The 16,995-nt window shown below is 43.8% G+C and overlaps 1 protein-coding gene across 1 annotated transcript in view; it reads left to right on the top strand.

Annotated features, from left to right (window-relative positions):
* Positions 1 to 16,995, top strand: part of LOC116507789 (autism susceptibility gene 2 protein-like) — a 497,199-nt gene that overhangs the window by 252,972 nt on the left and 227,232 nt on the right. The window contains exon 2 of the mRNA XM_032216120.1: positions 627 to 857. Coding sequence (XP_032072011.1) covers positions 627 to 857 — 231 coding nt within the window. The remainder of the gene's footprint in view (positions 1 to 626; positions 858 to 16,995) is intronic.

The raw sequence follows: 16,995 nt of genomic DNA on the forward strand, positions 1-16,995 counted from the left end.
GGATGAGAAGCGAAACGTCTTAAAAAAACAACAAGTCCAGTTGCCTCCTGAAAAAGCATCTTTGGGACTTCCAGTCATTATGTGAAAATATTTTTTATGACCATTTCTGATAGGAATATAATCTAACAGTTGGACTGTCAATATATAAATCATGTAACAATGCTATACCTGTTTCTTTAAATCATGCTGTAAATGTGATTGGTTGCTGTTTCCTCAATTGGCCATAAGATGGAGCCAGAATCACTCTTAGATGCTGATCTGATCTGAGTATTTGGAAGCTGGCTGTTAGAGGTGCCGTAAAGTGAGCTATTGTAAGTTTTGCAACTGCTAGCAAACTTTGAGTACCAGACTGTTTGTATGATTATGGACTATGTTATTTGAATGATCCCTTAACTGAAAGACATGGATGACTGACTGTCTTAACCGTGTATGACTTGGACTGTTTGATGGACTCTGATACCTCTATTTCCATGAAAGTAAAAGCCTGTTTAAACTGCAGTGTCTCTGTATGCTGGTTTGTGTGTTCTCCAACAACACTCTCACAACGCTTCTCTGAATGCACTCACTCTCCCAACAGGGAGCTTACCTAACAATTTCTTCTTCTTCTTCTTCCTGGTTGTAAACAGAAAGATGTCGTGGTGAAGCCACCTGACCTTGCGAACAAGCATCGGGATCCCTTAGCAAAGAAGAAACGAGAAGTGCTTGCTAATGGGCTGCCCTACCACCTAAAAAAGAGTCGGTTGCACTATCACCACTTCCACCATCACCATCACCACTACAGTTCCGATCGGGAGAATGACCTCGGCCTTTGTCAACATCTCAGGAAACGGAAGAAGTTCTTAAAAGGGCTCCGACAGGTAGGAAGTCAAACTTTTGGAGTGTTTTCTGTGAAAGTACTACTACCTCTGTTGTCTTGGGCATGATTCCTATTCTGGTTATTGGTGTGCTGTAGTAACTCATCAGAGATGGAGTAGCTATTTCTCGGAAATGCTGTAGGGTCTCCTGCTTGAGGCAGGGGGTTGGGCCAGAAGACCTTCAAGGTCTCTGTTATTCTGTTATTCTATTCTGCTATTCTGTTATTTCTTGAGGTACCATTGTAGTTGTTTGTCTGTGAATTACCACCGGTGAAAAAGAAGCACAATTGTCTTGATGATGTATATGGGCACTTGAGCTGGTTCACTCTTGGCATCAAGAGAGCATCTTAGATGTATTTCTGCTCTCCAGGAGTCATGTTTGGATCCAGGGAGACTTTCCCTTTCCTGAACTCTTCCAAAATGGGAGTTACTCCATTTGCAGGAATTAATGCAGTGGTGGGATTCAGGCAGTTCACACCAATTCGGGATAACTGATTGTTAACTTTATGAGGAGTTCGGATAATTGGTTGTTCGAAGAAATCTCATTTCATTTTTTTCCCATTTTACAGGACTAATTCTGTAAGGAAGGCAGGAAGGAAACATTCTGGTGTTGTTTCTAACCTACCATATTTTTCAGAGTATAAGATGCACCTGAGTATAAGATGCACCAAGGTTTTGAAGAGGCAAATAAAAAAAAGTAGGTAGGTAGAGGGAGAGGGAGGGAGAGAGAGAGAGAAATACAGTAGGTAGGTAGGGAAAGAGAGTAGGTAAATAGATAGAGGGATAGAGAGAGAGAGAGAGGGAGAGAGAGAGAGAGAAATACAGTAGGTAGGTAGAGAGTGAGAGAGTAGGTGGGTAGGTAGATAGAGGGATAGAGAGAGAGAGAGAGAAATACAGGAGGGAGGGAGAGTAGGTAGGTAGATAGAGAGGGAGAGAGAGACAGAGACAGAGAGAGACACACAGTAGGTAGGTAGGGAGAGAGAGAGAGAGAGTAGGTAGGTAGGTAGGTAGGTAGGTAGGTAGATGTTTCCAGGTGTATTTATCCATGTGCTAGAGAAGGAAATCTGACAACCTCCAGCACCTAAGACTTTGTTTCTGCTGGCACAGCACTTGATCAATGTAATTCTCATCAATCACTCTAAAAAGCTTTCCGAAAGGAAAAAAAAAGTTTTTGCACTCGTCAAACCTTCCAAAAATGACTGTTTTTCATGAAACAGACCCATTTTTTTAAATAAAAGGCATGAATAGCTTTGGGGGGGGGGTTGCAGAGTGCTCCTGGAAGAGCAAAAAAGAGCAAAAAACGGCCCATTTTTCACAAAAACGAGTCTGTTTTTTGTCAAAAAAATTGCATGCATAGCCTTATGGGGGCTTATAGAGTGCTGCTGGGGTCTAGCGGGGCAAAAAAGGCCCATTTGTTTGCTTATTTCTGCCCTCCCCAGCCCCCAGGAGCTCTCTGAAAGGCCATGCACAGCCATTTTAGTGAAAGGGGTAAGGCTTCAGGAGGCAAAAAATGCTGTATTTGATGTATAAGATGCACCCAGATTTTCAGCCTCTTTTTTGAGGAAAAAAGCTGCGTGTCAGCACCTCTCCATTTAATAATCAGGAAAGAAAACCACGAGACTCCATTTGTGGAAAATCAAATGTACTTTTACTAATTAAAAATGGTTAAAGAGCGATTGCATAGCGAAGTCTGGTTAATTAGGCGCGAAAGCAGTTGATATATAGAATAGCCCATTCCACACCCCCTGGCATCATAGGCCTAGTCCAATCATAAGTCCTTCAAGTGTCAGGTGTGAGATAACTTCAAAAGGCATCACGAAGATGGAATGTCAGTGCCGTTAGTCCAGGCGGGAAACCCCCACGCATGCGTAGTCTGTCCATCCAAAGACCTCCAGAACACTCCTCCAGCACAACGAGTAACTCCATCCAAAATACCATGCCCTCCCTCCCCGTTTCAATGGCAGCTGAAGCAACAGCAAAGCAGAAGCTGACATCGCATCTTATACTCTGAAAAATATGGTAATCTTTCTTGCCCTGCTTACAGAAACTGCCTCTCTGGTTAACCCTTATTATATTGCAACAGTTTAGGCAAAGCACCCATCAACATGAGTGACATTGAATTGGCCATGCCCACCCAGTCACATGACCACCCAGCCACGCCTACCCAGCTGGTCATTATGGCAGAGAACCGGTTGTTAAATTATTCGAATCCCACCACTGAGTTAATGGTGATGAAGTCAAGTATGGCTGTATAAATACAAATAGGGTCAACGCCTCCGATTGTGGATGCCAAGCCAGAAGGGAAGCAGTTGAGCTTGCAAGCGTAGTTTGAATCTATTTCTGGCGTTTGGCTCCCCACATTTTTTTTGTTTGTATTTACTGCTACAGTTTTGCACTAATGGGAAGATTAATTGAAAGGCAGACCATTAATTAAAGACAATTAAGGACAAAAGAATAGAAAATTTAACGGTAAACAAAACAACATCCAAATGAGAGTGATCGGTTGCAGGGAACTGGCTGCTTCCAGAAGACATCTTACATGGTTTAATGAACAGATGGACTTCTTTTCCCTTGTCATTTGGCTCAATCTGTTGCTCAGGCCCTTTAGTACTTGTTATCTGTCAAGTGAAGCTAGACTGGATAGAGGATAATCTTCCCAACAGCCCTTTCTTGAAAGGACAATGATCCATGGATTCAGATCAGAGGGGCTATTCTGCCAGTTTGTACCGGTTCACCCGAACCGGTAGCAGAAATTGCAGGTGGCCCTGCCCACCTGCCCCGACTCTATGGCATCCCAATTAGGCCCTTATTTTAGCCAAAACACATGCGAAGAAGGCTGGGCATATCCACGGACGCACACATGCTCTCACATTTGTGAACCGGTAGGAAAGGTAAGTGAATACCATTTCTGATTCACGTGTATGTCCGGTTTCAGAGAAGCAGGGAAGAGATTTCCTATCTATTTCAGTGCAGTTCACTTTTCTAAATTGTTCTCTACCATCCAAAGTTTGCTGCGGGTTCATAACTTATATGTGACCTAGATTTTTTAATCTTAAAGTGTAAACTCTTTGGGAGGACTATTTTTGGAGAAAAAAGAGAGGAAAAAAGGACTTGGTGCTCTCTGAGCTTGCTTGTTCGTTTGCAGCCGTTTCATTACCCAACCTGGTAACATCATCAGTGAGAACAGAGTGTGGCATTTGTTTCCTGTTCATATATAGTATCTTGCCTTGCTTGTATTGATGGGAGTGCGGTTTTATTCTTGGTCATTCCTTGATTAGGTTATTGCTTTCTGTTTGATTATTTGCTTGGGATCAATCCCTGCTTTATTTGGTGTTGGTAGCTGCAGAGGTTGTGTTCTGATTTTTGATTTTGTTTCCTTATTAGCTTTTTCATTGAACAGTGTGTAAATGTGGTTTATCTCTATGTGTGGTTTATCTAAACATGTAAATAGAGTTTATCTCTTTCTCTTCTAATAGTGGGAAAAAATGGTTAAACATCCTATCTCCCCCTTTTAATCTGGATGTTCCTTGAACTTGTCAAAGGAGATAGATATGGTAGCATGTCTTAATTATCCACTTTTGTCCTCCTTTAATGGTGCCGAACATCCTCCCTGTTGTAAAAACAATGGTTTGCCTCAGGGAATTTAATTCTTAGAGCAAATTAATTCTTAAGAGGTTTGGAAACACATGAAAACAGGAAAGGGCTTCTCGGAGAAAGTCATTTTAGCTTTTAAATAAGATTTTCACTAGTAACCATCATCCAGTGGATCAGACGTGAGAATTTCATTCTCCTTTTCCAATTTCGCTCATAGGGATGTTAATTCTCTCCTGAATGTCTGGGAGGAAAGGAGAGACATAGCTGTATACGAGGCTGTTGATAGCCAAGGCATGCATAACATGAGACCAGATGCTATCTCTTCCCAACTTTCTCAGTCTAGTGTCCTCCGGATATGTGGAATAATTCCTCTTCAAATTCCAAGCCAGTGTGCCCTGCGGCTCTGAGTCGAGCGAGATTCTATTATGATGCATTTATACTATTACTGTATATTTTATCATGTATCTCAAATGTCAACAGCTGCAACGTTTCCGAGTCTTTATATGAATCACCGTTTCTGCGCCCACCAACTGTAAAGTATGATTTATCTTATTTCCGTCATCCACAATACTCTTATTCATTTCTGCTTCCGGAAATCTTAAGCATGCAAATGCAACAAACCTGAAATATCGGAAAGAGAGCTCTTGAGGTGGTGACTAGCCTGGAGATTAGCGGTATGCTCACTTTAACATTTTGGAAATTGATCATTATGGAGAATTCGATAACAGTGTTTCTCAACCTTAGCCCTTTTAAACATGTGTGGACTTCAGCTCCCAGAATTCCCTGGACAGCATGTGGAGCTGAAGTCCACCGATCTTAAAAGATTTTAGGTGGAGAGACATTGCTCTAGACCACTAGCTGTCAAACTAGCTGCATCGCATTGCTGTCACGTGATGTTTTGTGACAGTTTCCCCATTCATGGAGCTGGGGTAGGCGTGGCCTGTGCATGACGCATCCGGCCTGTGGGCCGCCAGTTTGACACCCTTGCGCTAGAGGTTCCATTCCAACTAGAGACCATGCTGAGCCACTAATTTTCAAGGATATCCTGGCAGTTTACTGGAAGTCAATTGTAGGAGAAGGAGTGATGGAACCTGGGGGCAGAGTTAAAAGAAGGATCAGCCTAGAATCCCTACGTAGCCACCTCCCTTGAATGCCATTCACTGTTATCCAAGCAGGTGCTAACCATTAGCTGAGATGACCCCTGAGCATAGGTCATGATTAGCAATAAATAGTTTAATGGACTTGATCTTTCATGCCGGAAATTAATCCTTCAAACGGAAAGCAATTGGATTCTTAGCAATACTTTTCTAACTTAAGGGGCTATGGAATATCAGTACCTTTGGAAACAAGGAACTCTTGACCCTGTTAGTGTGAGTGGATGCTGCTAGATCTAATGTCATGGAATGCTGATTGGGTTAGTGGCTGACTCTACAGTATATTATATGAACCTTTGCAGTGACCTTCTGGGTTGAGGTAGAAGCTGCTGGTTACCATCAAGCTCTTGCCTGACGGACAGTCAATGTAATGACAACAATGTTCTACCCTTTATAAGTAGAATGACACTAAACAACTCAGAGCTTGTTGTTTGTTTTATAGGAAGTTATCACTCAGCCCTCTCCCAGAAAAAATGAAATATCCTAAGAAATACTGAAAAGGCAGAATATTATGTTTCTCTGGATGTGAAAAGGAAGAAACATGTTGTTGCTCGTCGCTCCACCGCCTGCCCTCTCTTCCCTGCTCTCTCGGTCGTCATGCGCCCATTTTTCCTCGCTGGTAATCCTTCCCAGGCCCAAAGGACCAGGGCTGTCTCATCCTGCTCCTCCAGTCATTCCTCTGGAACCAACAAGGCTGCGCCTTCTTCCTCCATTGGTCCCAGTTCTGGCTCTTCCTCCTCCGCGGACTCAGGCTCTGACAGAACCATGAAACTACGATTCCATGATCAGAATTCAGGGGCGTGGCAACTGGCATGTATTAATGATAGTTGCAGTGTCCCTGGGATCTTCCAACCACCATTTATAGCATTCCTAGCTAGATGTCTATGGAATTTTTCAATCATCTGGGTCATGGTTGTCCCCAAAGGTGCTTTTTCTAGAGGCAACTGGACTTTCTGGTTTTTCTTCAAAGTCCACATTTTGGACAGAGAGGATTGCCGGTTTGAAAGAGGGGTCCAAGAGGCCATCTATATCAAAATTGGACAGCCCTCTCTCAATAGAGGAGGAGGGATACCACATCATCTATCTCCAATCTACAAGACAATCCTTTCAGCAGTTCCAAGAAGGCTCCACACCCATTTGCAACACTCAGGTGACCCTGAGGACACAGATAAACCTCCAGGTGGCTTTAACAACTTGCTAAAAGAATGCAAATGATCAGCTGTCTGCAAGGAGTTTAAATCCCTCTATTTCTCACCATTCAGTCAGAAGAAGCAACTTAAAACTTAGGATCAATTTCCTGACAGTTAGAACAATTAATCAATGGAACAACTTGCCTCCAGAAGTTGTGAATGCTCCAACACTGGAAGTTTTTAAGAAAATGTTGGATAACCATTTGTCTGAAGGGGTGTAGGGTTTCCTGCCTAAGCAAGGGGGTGGACTAGAAGACCTCCAAGGTCCCTTCCAACTCTGTTATTCTATTTTTTTATGGCTTCTTGGCTGAGAAGCAAAATGTCTTCAAAGAAAAACCAGAAATTCCAGTTGCCTTTTGAAAAAAAACACCTTGGTACTTCCTAGCTAGCTTCCAACAAGCAAAGTCAATAGGTGGGAAAGTCATATTCGCTTAACAAATGCATGATTCACTTAGCGACTGTATCAAAAAAAGCACATGGCTCATTTAACAACCGTCTTGCTTAGCAGTGGAAATTTGGGGCTCAATTGTGGTCTTAAACTGAGGACTATCTGTCCTCTCTGTGCAAGCAAATTATATTCTTTAGAAACGATTCAGGGCTGGGAGGCGGACGGAGGGAACCAGCTAACATTACCAGGCTGGTTCTAGCTGCTGCCTGTTGAATGTGCAGGAGATGTTATTCCACTTTTCTGACACAATATTTGGTAACTGATGTTCCATGACTGAGAACTGCGTGAGAGAAAAGCAGGAGATTTAATTAGTCCCCAGATCCACTGCTGTGTATGGAAATGATCAGTTTAGCTCAGCTGTTTGCCTTTGTGGAACTGTCTGCTGGTGCCACTTTTAATAAAGTGCAAATCAGACTTCAGACAAAACTATATGCTGAATTCTAAGTTCTGTCATGTCTCCAGCTTTCCATTAAACTGTTCAGGCAAGGGTCCTTCTATAGCAATAGCAATAGCAGTTAGACTTATATACCACTTCATAGGGCTTTCAGCCCTCTCTAAGCGGTTTACAGAGTCAGCATATCGCCCCCAGAATCTGGGTCCTCATTTTACCCACCTCGGAAGGATGGAAGGCTGAGTCAACCCTGAGCCGGTGAGATTTCAACCGCTGAACTGCAGATAGCAGTCAGCTGAAGTGGCTTGCAGTATTGCACTCTACCCACTGCGCCACCTCGGCTCTAAGTGTGTGTGTGTGTGGGGGGGAATAACTCTTTAATCTAAAAGATGCCAGTCCCACCTCAAAATGTAGACGCTAGTCCAGTAGTGGGATTCAGTTTTTTTTTACTACCGGTTCTGTGGGCGTGGCTTGGTGGGCATGGCTGGGGAAGGATACTGTAGAATCTCCATTCCCTCCCCACTCCAGGGGAAGGTTGCTGTCAAATCCCCATTCCCTCCTGATCAGCTGGGACTTGGGAGGCAGAGAATAGATGGGAGCGAGGCCAGTCAGAGGTGGTACTTAACGGTTCTCTTAACTACTCAAAATTTCCACTACCGGTTCTCCAGAGCTGGTCAGAACCTGTTGAATACCACCTCTGCGCTAGTTCCACCTCAGAAAACCTTGTCTTAGGAACTGGATGATGAAGGTGTCTCCACCTTCATTTACTTCTGGTGTGGAATGTGTAACCTTCTCAGATTAACACTCCTCACTTTAAATATAAGAAATGTATGATCTTGAGTTTTTTGGGGGGAGGGAGGTGTTTCTGTTCAAAAAAGCAAATGCTTTCTTGGAGTGCCTTGATAGGAACATAGTATGGCTTGATAGCAGTGTTCAATATCTCAGGGACTGCCACAAAGAAGAGGGAGTCAAGTTATTCTCCAAAGCACCTGAGAAGCAATGGGTGGAAGCTAATCAAGGAGAGAAGCAACTTAGAACTAAGGAGAAATTCCCTGACAATTAGAACAATTAATTAGCGGAACAGCTTGCCTCTAGAAGTTGTGAATGCTCAAACACTGGAAGTTTTTAAGAAGATATTGGATATCCATTTGTCTAAAGTGGTGTAGGATTTCCTGCCTAAGCAGGGTATTGGGCTAGAAGACCTCCAAGATCCCTTCCAACTCTGTTATTCTATTCCGTTCTGTTCTGTTCTGTGGTGGGATTTACTTACCTTCTCTACCAGTTCTCAAATGTGAGCGCACACCAACTTCAAGTCAGAGGTGGGTTCCTACCAGTTTGGACCGAATAGATAGTAACTTGCTAGCTTGGGTTGCTGGAACTGGCCATGCCCCTGAATCGGTTTTCCTATGGTGCCGCCATCTTGTTTTTGGCTTCTGTGTGCGCACGGCACATCCCTGAGCAAACTGGCAGTAGCAGCAGCCTGAACTGCTTCAAGTGCTATGGAGAATAAACCAATGCCCCCTTCCCTAAGACAACCCTTCAAGTATTGGAAGATTCTATCATGTCTCCCCTAAACCTTCTCTTCATTAAGCTAAACATATCTAGTTCCCTTAGCTATTCCTCATACAATTTAGCCCCCAGGCCCCTAGCATTTTTGTTAGGGGCGGGCTGGAGGCTAAATCATATGATTTATCCATTTACTCACCTGCTTTTTAGTTCTCCAGAGCAGGGGTCTCCAACTTTGACAATTTTATGACTTGAATTTTTGGGGTGCTGAATTTTTTGGGTAGTAATGGCGGCAGGAACCCACCCCTGGCATGGCCCCCATTCGGCCTGGCATTAGTCAGGAGTAATTTCCCATCTTCCATTTCTCTGCTATTTGAAGTGCTGTTCCAGGGAACTCCGGGGAAATATAGCTTTCCCAAGGACTAAGGAAGGATCAGTAAATCTTCAGAAACTATTTTTCACATCCGTGGCTTGTTTCTAGGCAATCACATCTGGGTCAAGAGTCAGATGTTCTACCAAGAGCAGTTCACAAATATCCCACCATCACATTCTTAGGTGTCTCTTCTGGTTCCACCACAAAACCGCGTTCGACTAAAGGGTGCTCGACGAAACCGCGTAGCTGACGTCATCACAGCGCGACAACAGCGCAGAGAAAAAAGCACGCTGTAAACGCTGAACCTAAAATTAACCCCTAAACCTAAACCTAACCCCCTAAACCTAATCCTAAACGTAACCCTAAACCTAACCCTTAACCTAACCCTAAACCTAACCCTTAACCTAACGCTAAACCTAATCCTAACCCTTAACCTAACCCTAAACCTAACCCTAACCCTTAACCTAACCCTAAACCTAACCCTAAACCTAACCCTAAACCTAACCCTTACCTTAAGTTGAATCGGCTTGCTTTCAAAGCGCTATTTAAAGCGCCCTTCTTTCTCCGCGCTCGCTGTTGTCGCCCTGTTGATGACGTCAGCGACGCGGTTTAATCGGGCGCGCTTTAGTCGAGCGCGGTTTTGTCGTGCCACGGTCTCTTTTACCATTGCGTATCACCAGAAGTAAGGTGGCCCTCAGAGGGGCAAAAAAAAATCAAGATGGCATCCACAACCACACACTCCTAGCCCCACCCCTTTTCCCCAAAGGGTCAGGACTCTGCATACTGAACACCATCTCTCCTCCTCACCCTGAAACCCTTCAACACTGCTATATTTGGCTTATGATAATCGTTCCTACCTTTCTTGCTTTTCCCCCTCTGTCATGTAATTTTATGTTAATCCAATTATCAGAACAGCTCCTAATTAATTTTCGGAAGGATATCATGGAGCTGTCCAAGGTGACATAATTTACAAGTGACATCCATGATGAAAGGAAGGAAGGCAAAGCAACCTGTTGCGAACACAGGAGGCAAAACAAGGAGGAGGATTTTTTTTTTAAAGTCTGTGGAAGCCTTCCAAATGTTATTTAAGTCAGTGTTTTATTTCCAACAGTGTAAAAGGAAGACCTCAAATATTTGCCCAAAATTTAACTGGGTTCGTGCAGTCTGCTAAACTTGAAACGGAAATTAGCGAAAAATAATTTCTCTATTTATGGAGCATACTTTGGTTAAAACAAATAAAACGTTTCATGGCTTAATAACATAGACCTATCCACCTAATATATTAAGATGATGAGTGGATTTCCCATGCATGCTAAGACATAACATATCCAGATCCACTTCTTTTATAGTCTACAGTTAAGCGAATCCAGTCTAAAAGTCACTAAAGTATTCTAGAGTTCTTTTAGTTAATAGAAGTGTGGTATTTTCTTCAATTTGTTGACTAGATCTGAATAATTGATTCGGGAAGGAGGCTGGGGGAATCCCTCTGCCCCCAAAATTGAGAATTATGCTGACCCCTACATGATCAGGTGGTTTACAAATACGGGGGGTGAAAATGAACCAAAAAGCTGAATGGTTGAAGGCAGCATGAATCTATTACTTGTGTGGTGTGTGATTCAATATTTAATAATTCTTGGTTTAAAATTTTCAACAAATGCATGTCAGGGCAATGACGATTTAATAGCTGACCAGCTACTGTAAGGCTGTAAACCGAGATGATGACATGAGGATGAGTCAGCAGGGGTACTGCCACTTTAAGAAGTTTTATATATAAGGGAGGCCATGTGCGGGTGTCCCTTTCTCCTCGTGTAGCTCTCTCCTCGTGTTCTATTTCCATTGTGGTTCCCTGTGTAGAGTGGAAGATTGCTTGCTTGCTTGCTATTTGCCTAACACGTGTATGTATGTATATAGAAGTCTTGTATATAAACCACTGTTTCAAAGACAAAACCTCTGTGTACTGTATTTTGCTCCTGGATTGTCTCAAAATAGTAGTCCCGCTGTGCACACTCTGACAATGCAACCTATGCTTTAGAAATGACTTTAGACCAAAACATCTGCTTTCTAAGGATTAAAGGAAAGGAAAAGGTTCCCTTGAACCCGGCAGCTTCTTGGACCAATCTCTGTTGTTTTCTTAGCAACAGGCCTTGGGAATTTCCCAATAATCTATTATCTAACTCCACTTAGTTTTATGAGAGCGGTGAAGGTCAACCAGCTGCTACCCCCTGCTGCGTCTGACCACTAAATTACACATTGAAGACCCAGCTAGGATTCCTTTTGGATCTATAATACAAAGTTGGAATAACTGTAGGGAATGCACACTGATTATAAGACATGACAGGAAGTGTTAAAACACTCTGTTCTATTCTGCATTCCTGGAATATACTATATGTGGTTCCTTTCTTCTGAAATATCCTTGCCCCTCAAAATCCAATTTCTTCAACTGGATACCTTTCTGGAAAGATACACGAGAGGTGTGCCATATCTGATAAGTTACTCCCTGGGTCCCAGTGGTGGGATTCCAAATCTATTCCTACCAGTTCTATGAGAGTGCGCTTCTCGCGCATGCGCAGCACTCAAAAACCGCCCTCGGTGTCAGCGCTAGTGAGCTGAGTTGTTTTTTAGCTCAGCTGAGGTGTGGTTATCCATTTTGCCACACGAATCAGCTGAGCTAAAAAACAAGGGAATATAGGACAGGGAATGATGGGAGTGGGGTCAACCAGAGGGGGTATTTGCCGGTTCTCCGAACTACTAAACATTTCCATTACCAGTTCACCCAAATTGATCCGAACTGGCTGAATACCACCTCTGCTGGCTCCTCTATGAAACAGAGTCTGTTTCTGTGGTGTATGGTCCAGTATAGGTAGTCCTCGACTTACAACAGTTCATTTAGTGACTGTTCGAAGTTATAACGCCACAGAAAAAATAGACTTATGTCCATTTTTCACGCTTATGATGATTATAGCATCCCCATTGTCACATGCTCAAAATTCAAATGCTTGGTAAATGACTCATATTTACAGGGTCATATGATCCCCTTTTGCGACTTTCTGACGAGCAAAGTCAATGGAGAAGCGAGATTCGCTTAACAACCATGTCACTAACTGAACAACTGCAGTGATTCACTTAACAAATATGGCAAGAAAGAGGCAAAGCTCACTTTAAAAATGTCTCACTTAGCAACAGAAATGTTGGTCATTAGTCGAGAACTCTCTGTATATCATAGGAAAGCCAGTTTGATGTAGTGGTTAAGATGCTGGCCTAGAAACCATGTGACTGTGAGTTCTAGTCCCACCTTAGACATGAAGGCCAGCTGGATGATTTTGGGCCAGTCATTCTCTCTCTCAGCCCAATCCACCTCTCGGGGTTGTTTTTTGGGGGAAATGGGAAGAGGAAGGAGGATTATGTATGTCCACTGCCTCAAATTACTTATAAAGTAATAACGGCAGGATAAAAATATTGAATAAATGTAAAAAAATAAAAAGTATCTTTTTTATGTCTATATTAAATGTGTATGTAGATACAGGGGCTGTATCTGCATTTCTGCATCAAACTGTGTGCGTACGGTGTGTGTGTGTGTGTGTGTGTGTGTGAGAGAGAGAGAGAGAGAGAGAGATGGGAGAACATGGATGTAGAATCAATTATTTTTGAATCTGAACACATTTCATAAAGCGTGCATTTTAATTGGTGCAATTTTTTGGTGTTACAGATTGCTTTGCCACATTTGAAGTGCAAAATTGGATCCCAGCCTAAGTGTAGATGGAGAAAGTTGGATCGCATCAGTTTGCATAACTGATGGAACTCAAACAAATCCCTTGATCATCCTTCAGCTAAGCTGGCTGGAAAGAGGCTTTGAGGAAGAAGGCACTTGGCAAACATTTTTCTGTACTCTCTTTTTAATGATTCCTCCATTCTGCCTTGCCATTAATTACCTGGACTGTCAGGGATGAAGTGAGCAAGGCAGGTAGTGGGGAAGGAGAGAACAGAAAAGGGATGTTGTATAATCTAACCAGCAGGTGGGCAGGAGACAGGGGCATAAGACATGAGCTGCCACTAATCCGCTCCCATCAAAGAGTTGAAAAGTAGCTTTTCTAATGTAAACAGCTCTTCCTGTGTGTCTCTTGCTAGACTCTGTAGAAACTAATTAGTACCTAGAAAAAAAAACTAATGGAAGATAGCAGGCTTTCAATTACTCGGAGGAGCTGTCACCTAGAACAGCCGGTTCTCCAAAGCACCTGAGGGCAGGACAAGAATCAAGGGACGGGAGATCATTAAAGAGAGACCCAACCTAGGATTAAGGAAACATTTCCTGACAGTGAGAACAATTAATCAATGTCCCCAGCTTACCTCCAGAAATTATGGGTGCTCCATCACGGGAGGATTTCTAGAAGAGATTGGACAGCCAGAATGGTACAGAGCCACAATGGTAAACCTATGGCATACGTGACCAAAGTGGCACATGAAGCTCTGTCGCCCGGCACACCCAGCCTTGCTTGTTTGTCTTCCGGGTTTCTGATGCGCATGTGACAATCAGTTGTCCTTCATGCATGTGGCAGTGCCCAAAACAGGTGTGTGCATGCACGAGGCCAGCTGATTGTTGGGTATGCATGCATGCCAGAACTTGGAAGTTCTGCTTTTCTGGAGTGCACATGTGGCAGTGCCAAAAACAGGTGTGTGCATGCACGAGGCCAGCTGATTGTTGGGTATGCATGCATGCCAGAACTTGGAAGTTCTGCTTTTCTGGAGTGCACATGTGGCAGTGCCAAAAACAGGTGTGTGCATGCATGAGGCCAGCTGATTGTTGGGTATGCATGCGTGCCAGAACCTGGAAGGTCTGTTTTTCTGGAGTGCACATGTGGCAGTGCTGAAAACTGGTGTGTGCATGCGCGTGGCCAGCTGATTGTTGGGTATGCATGCATGCCAGAACCTGGAAGGTCTGTTTTTATGGAGTGCACATGTGGCAGTGCTGAAAACTGGTGTGTGCATGCACAAGGCCAGCTGATTGTTGGGTATGCATGCGTGCCAGAACCTGGAAGTTCTGCTTTTCTGGAGTGCACATGTGGCAGTGCTGAAAACTGGTGTGTGCATGCGCGTGGCCAGCTGATTGTTGGGTGTACATGTGTGCCAGAACCTGGAAGTTTGGCTTTTCTGGAGTGCGATCCCTTCACGTGTGGCAGGGCTGAAAACTGCTCTGCGCATGCATGCCAGCCAGCTGATTGTCAGGCGCACATGCAAGCTAGAGCCCGGAAGTTCGACTTTTCCAGAGTGCAGTTCCAATGAGTGCATGTGCACACAGCGTTTCCATGTGACCTTTTTGGCACCAAGTGCCACCACTGGTATAGGGTGTCTTGCTTGAGCAAAGGGTTGGAGTACAAGACCTCCAAAGTCCCTTTCAAGTTATTATTCTGCATTCTTTGTTCTAATTTTCATTGTTATTGGGCTAATTTGCCCGTTGAGATATAGAGCTGCCTCCTACAGATCAACCTCCAAGTGCCTCAATGACCCTCTAAAAGGATGCAGATGTCCAGCTGTCTGCAAGGAATATAAATCCTTCCATTCCCCACCATCTTTTCAGAGTTGAAGAAGCTTCTTGGATGAAAAGCGAAACCTCCTAAAAAAAACAAACCCAAAGTCAGTTGCCTCCTGAAAAAGCATCTTTGGGACAACCATGACCTGGATGACTGAGAATCTCTTACAGAATTTGCTTCTGTTTGATGGAGCCCCTGCAAGGGGGAAAAAATTGGATAACTTTTTTTCTGCAAGCGGGACACCTCTCCCTGCAATCTTTGACAAAAAGAAGAGCAAAAGAGAGAGGAAAGGATGTTTGTCCTCCAGCCAGGAGATTAACTTGGGAAAGGAGCATCCAGTTCAGTTTGGATAGCTTCCCACTGTGCTCCTGGGGGAGTTGTCAGAGCAGTGACAATTGATTTACAACATGCTGTTTCCAGTTTGGATTTGCAGTCTCACGTTGACATCTTAGTGCACTTTAGCAAGTGCTTTCATTAAGGCAGTCGGAGGGCTGCTAATTGAAGAGAAAGCAGCAGAGAGTTCTGGGGAAACAGAGGAAAGGATGAACAATTTGCATAGATCAAGTCCGTTGTGGTGAATCTGAAGATTGACCTGCACCAAATAAATGCATGTACACCTGCACAGACTCCTTCAGAAGCTGAAGTCTAATGCACGGGCTGTGTTGTTTCTGTGCAGCTGACCCAGACATCCCGACTGCTGTCAGGTTAACCCATTTCCTGACCCAGGAGTGATGCCTCAGTCAGTTCTCCCTGCCCGCCATTTTCTAGACCGGTGTTTCTCAATCTTTGGCCGCTTGAAGATAGATGGACTTCAATTCCCAGAATTCCCCAGCCAGCAATCAGGCTGCAGCATAACTAAATAGACAAAAGTGAAGGGGGTCTGAATGCACTGTATAGAGTAGTATATAAGTCTAAAACTAAATTTTGACCATTCGAAGTTACGATGGGCATCCTTGGGAATGTTCTGACCTAGGCGTCCCAAGAGCATGAAGCAAACTCCTTGTCCCAACAAAAAACCCTTTTATTAATTTAGTGTGAATTCTGCTCATTTACCTCCAGCAAAGTCTTTCAAGGGAGGATTCACAGTCACAGACCTTATCTGGCTTGAAGAGCTGACAGGCCGATATCTGCAAAACTTAGCAAGGAGTCTCGGAGAGTCACGAACCAATTAAGCGAACTAATTCTCTCCTGAAAACTCCACTCCCCTTTCCCTCCTCTTTTATTTCCCCTGGGAGGGGCCATTCATCGTCCATCTGTAGCCTTATTCCCAAGTCGATCCCTGTTTATTAGCTGTTCCCTTTGTCTGGCAACTCTATGCATGCGCATACTGGGTAGAGGCTCCAGCTGTTCATCTGCCTCACTGATGTCTGACTCTGAAGGCAGCTGATAACTGGCATACGGCTCCGCCCCCGTCTCTGCCTCCGACACAGAGCCCTCATCAGAGCCTTCCCCAGACTCCCGGACTGGCCCATGTTCCTTCCTCCCAACCTCCTCACTGTCTGAATCTGCTACCAGGCCACAACACTATGATCCAGTTCCAAAATTATGAGGGCCGTGTTCTCTCCGTGGATTTGCATGTGTTTTGTAGTTGCACTTGGCAACTGGCCCTCATATTACAGCCATTTGCGGTGTTCCCTGTCACGTGACCAAGTTTGATGATAGTTTTTGCCAAAAACTAATACAGGTGGTCCTCGACTTACGATAGTTCATTTAGTGTTCAAACTTACAATGGCAGTGAAAAAAGTGACTAGCTTTCACACTTACAACCGCTGTAGAATCCCCTTGGTCATGTGATCCAAATTTGGACACTTGGCAACTGACTCGTATTTATGACCATTGCAGTATTCCCTTTTGCAACCTTCTGACAAAGCAAAGTCAATGGGGAAGCCAGATTCATTTAATAACAGTTTGACTAATTTAACAACTACACCAATCCACTTAACAACCGTGGGAAGAAAAA

The sequence above is a fragment of the Thamnophis elegans genome, chromosome 4 (genome assembly GCF_009769535.1).
Source record: "Thamnophis elegans isolate rThaEle1 chromosome 4, rThaEle1.pri, whole genome shotgun sequence".
Classification (NCBI taxonomy): domain Eukaryota; kingdom Metazoa; phylum Chordata; class Lepidosauria; order Squamata; family Colubridae; genus Thamnophis; species Thamnophis elegans.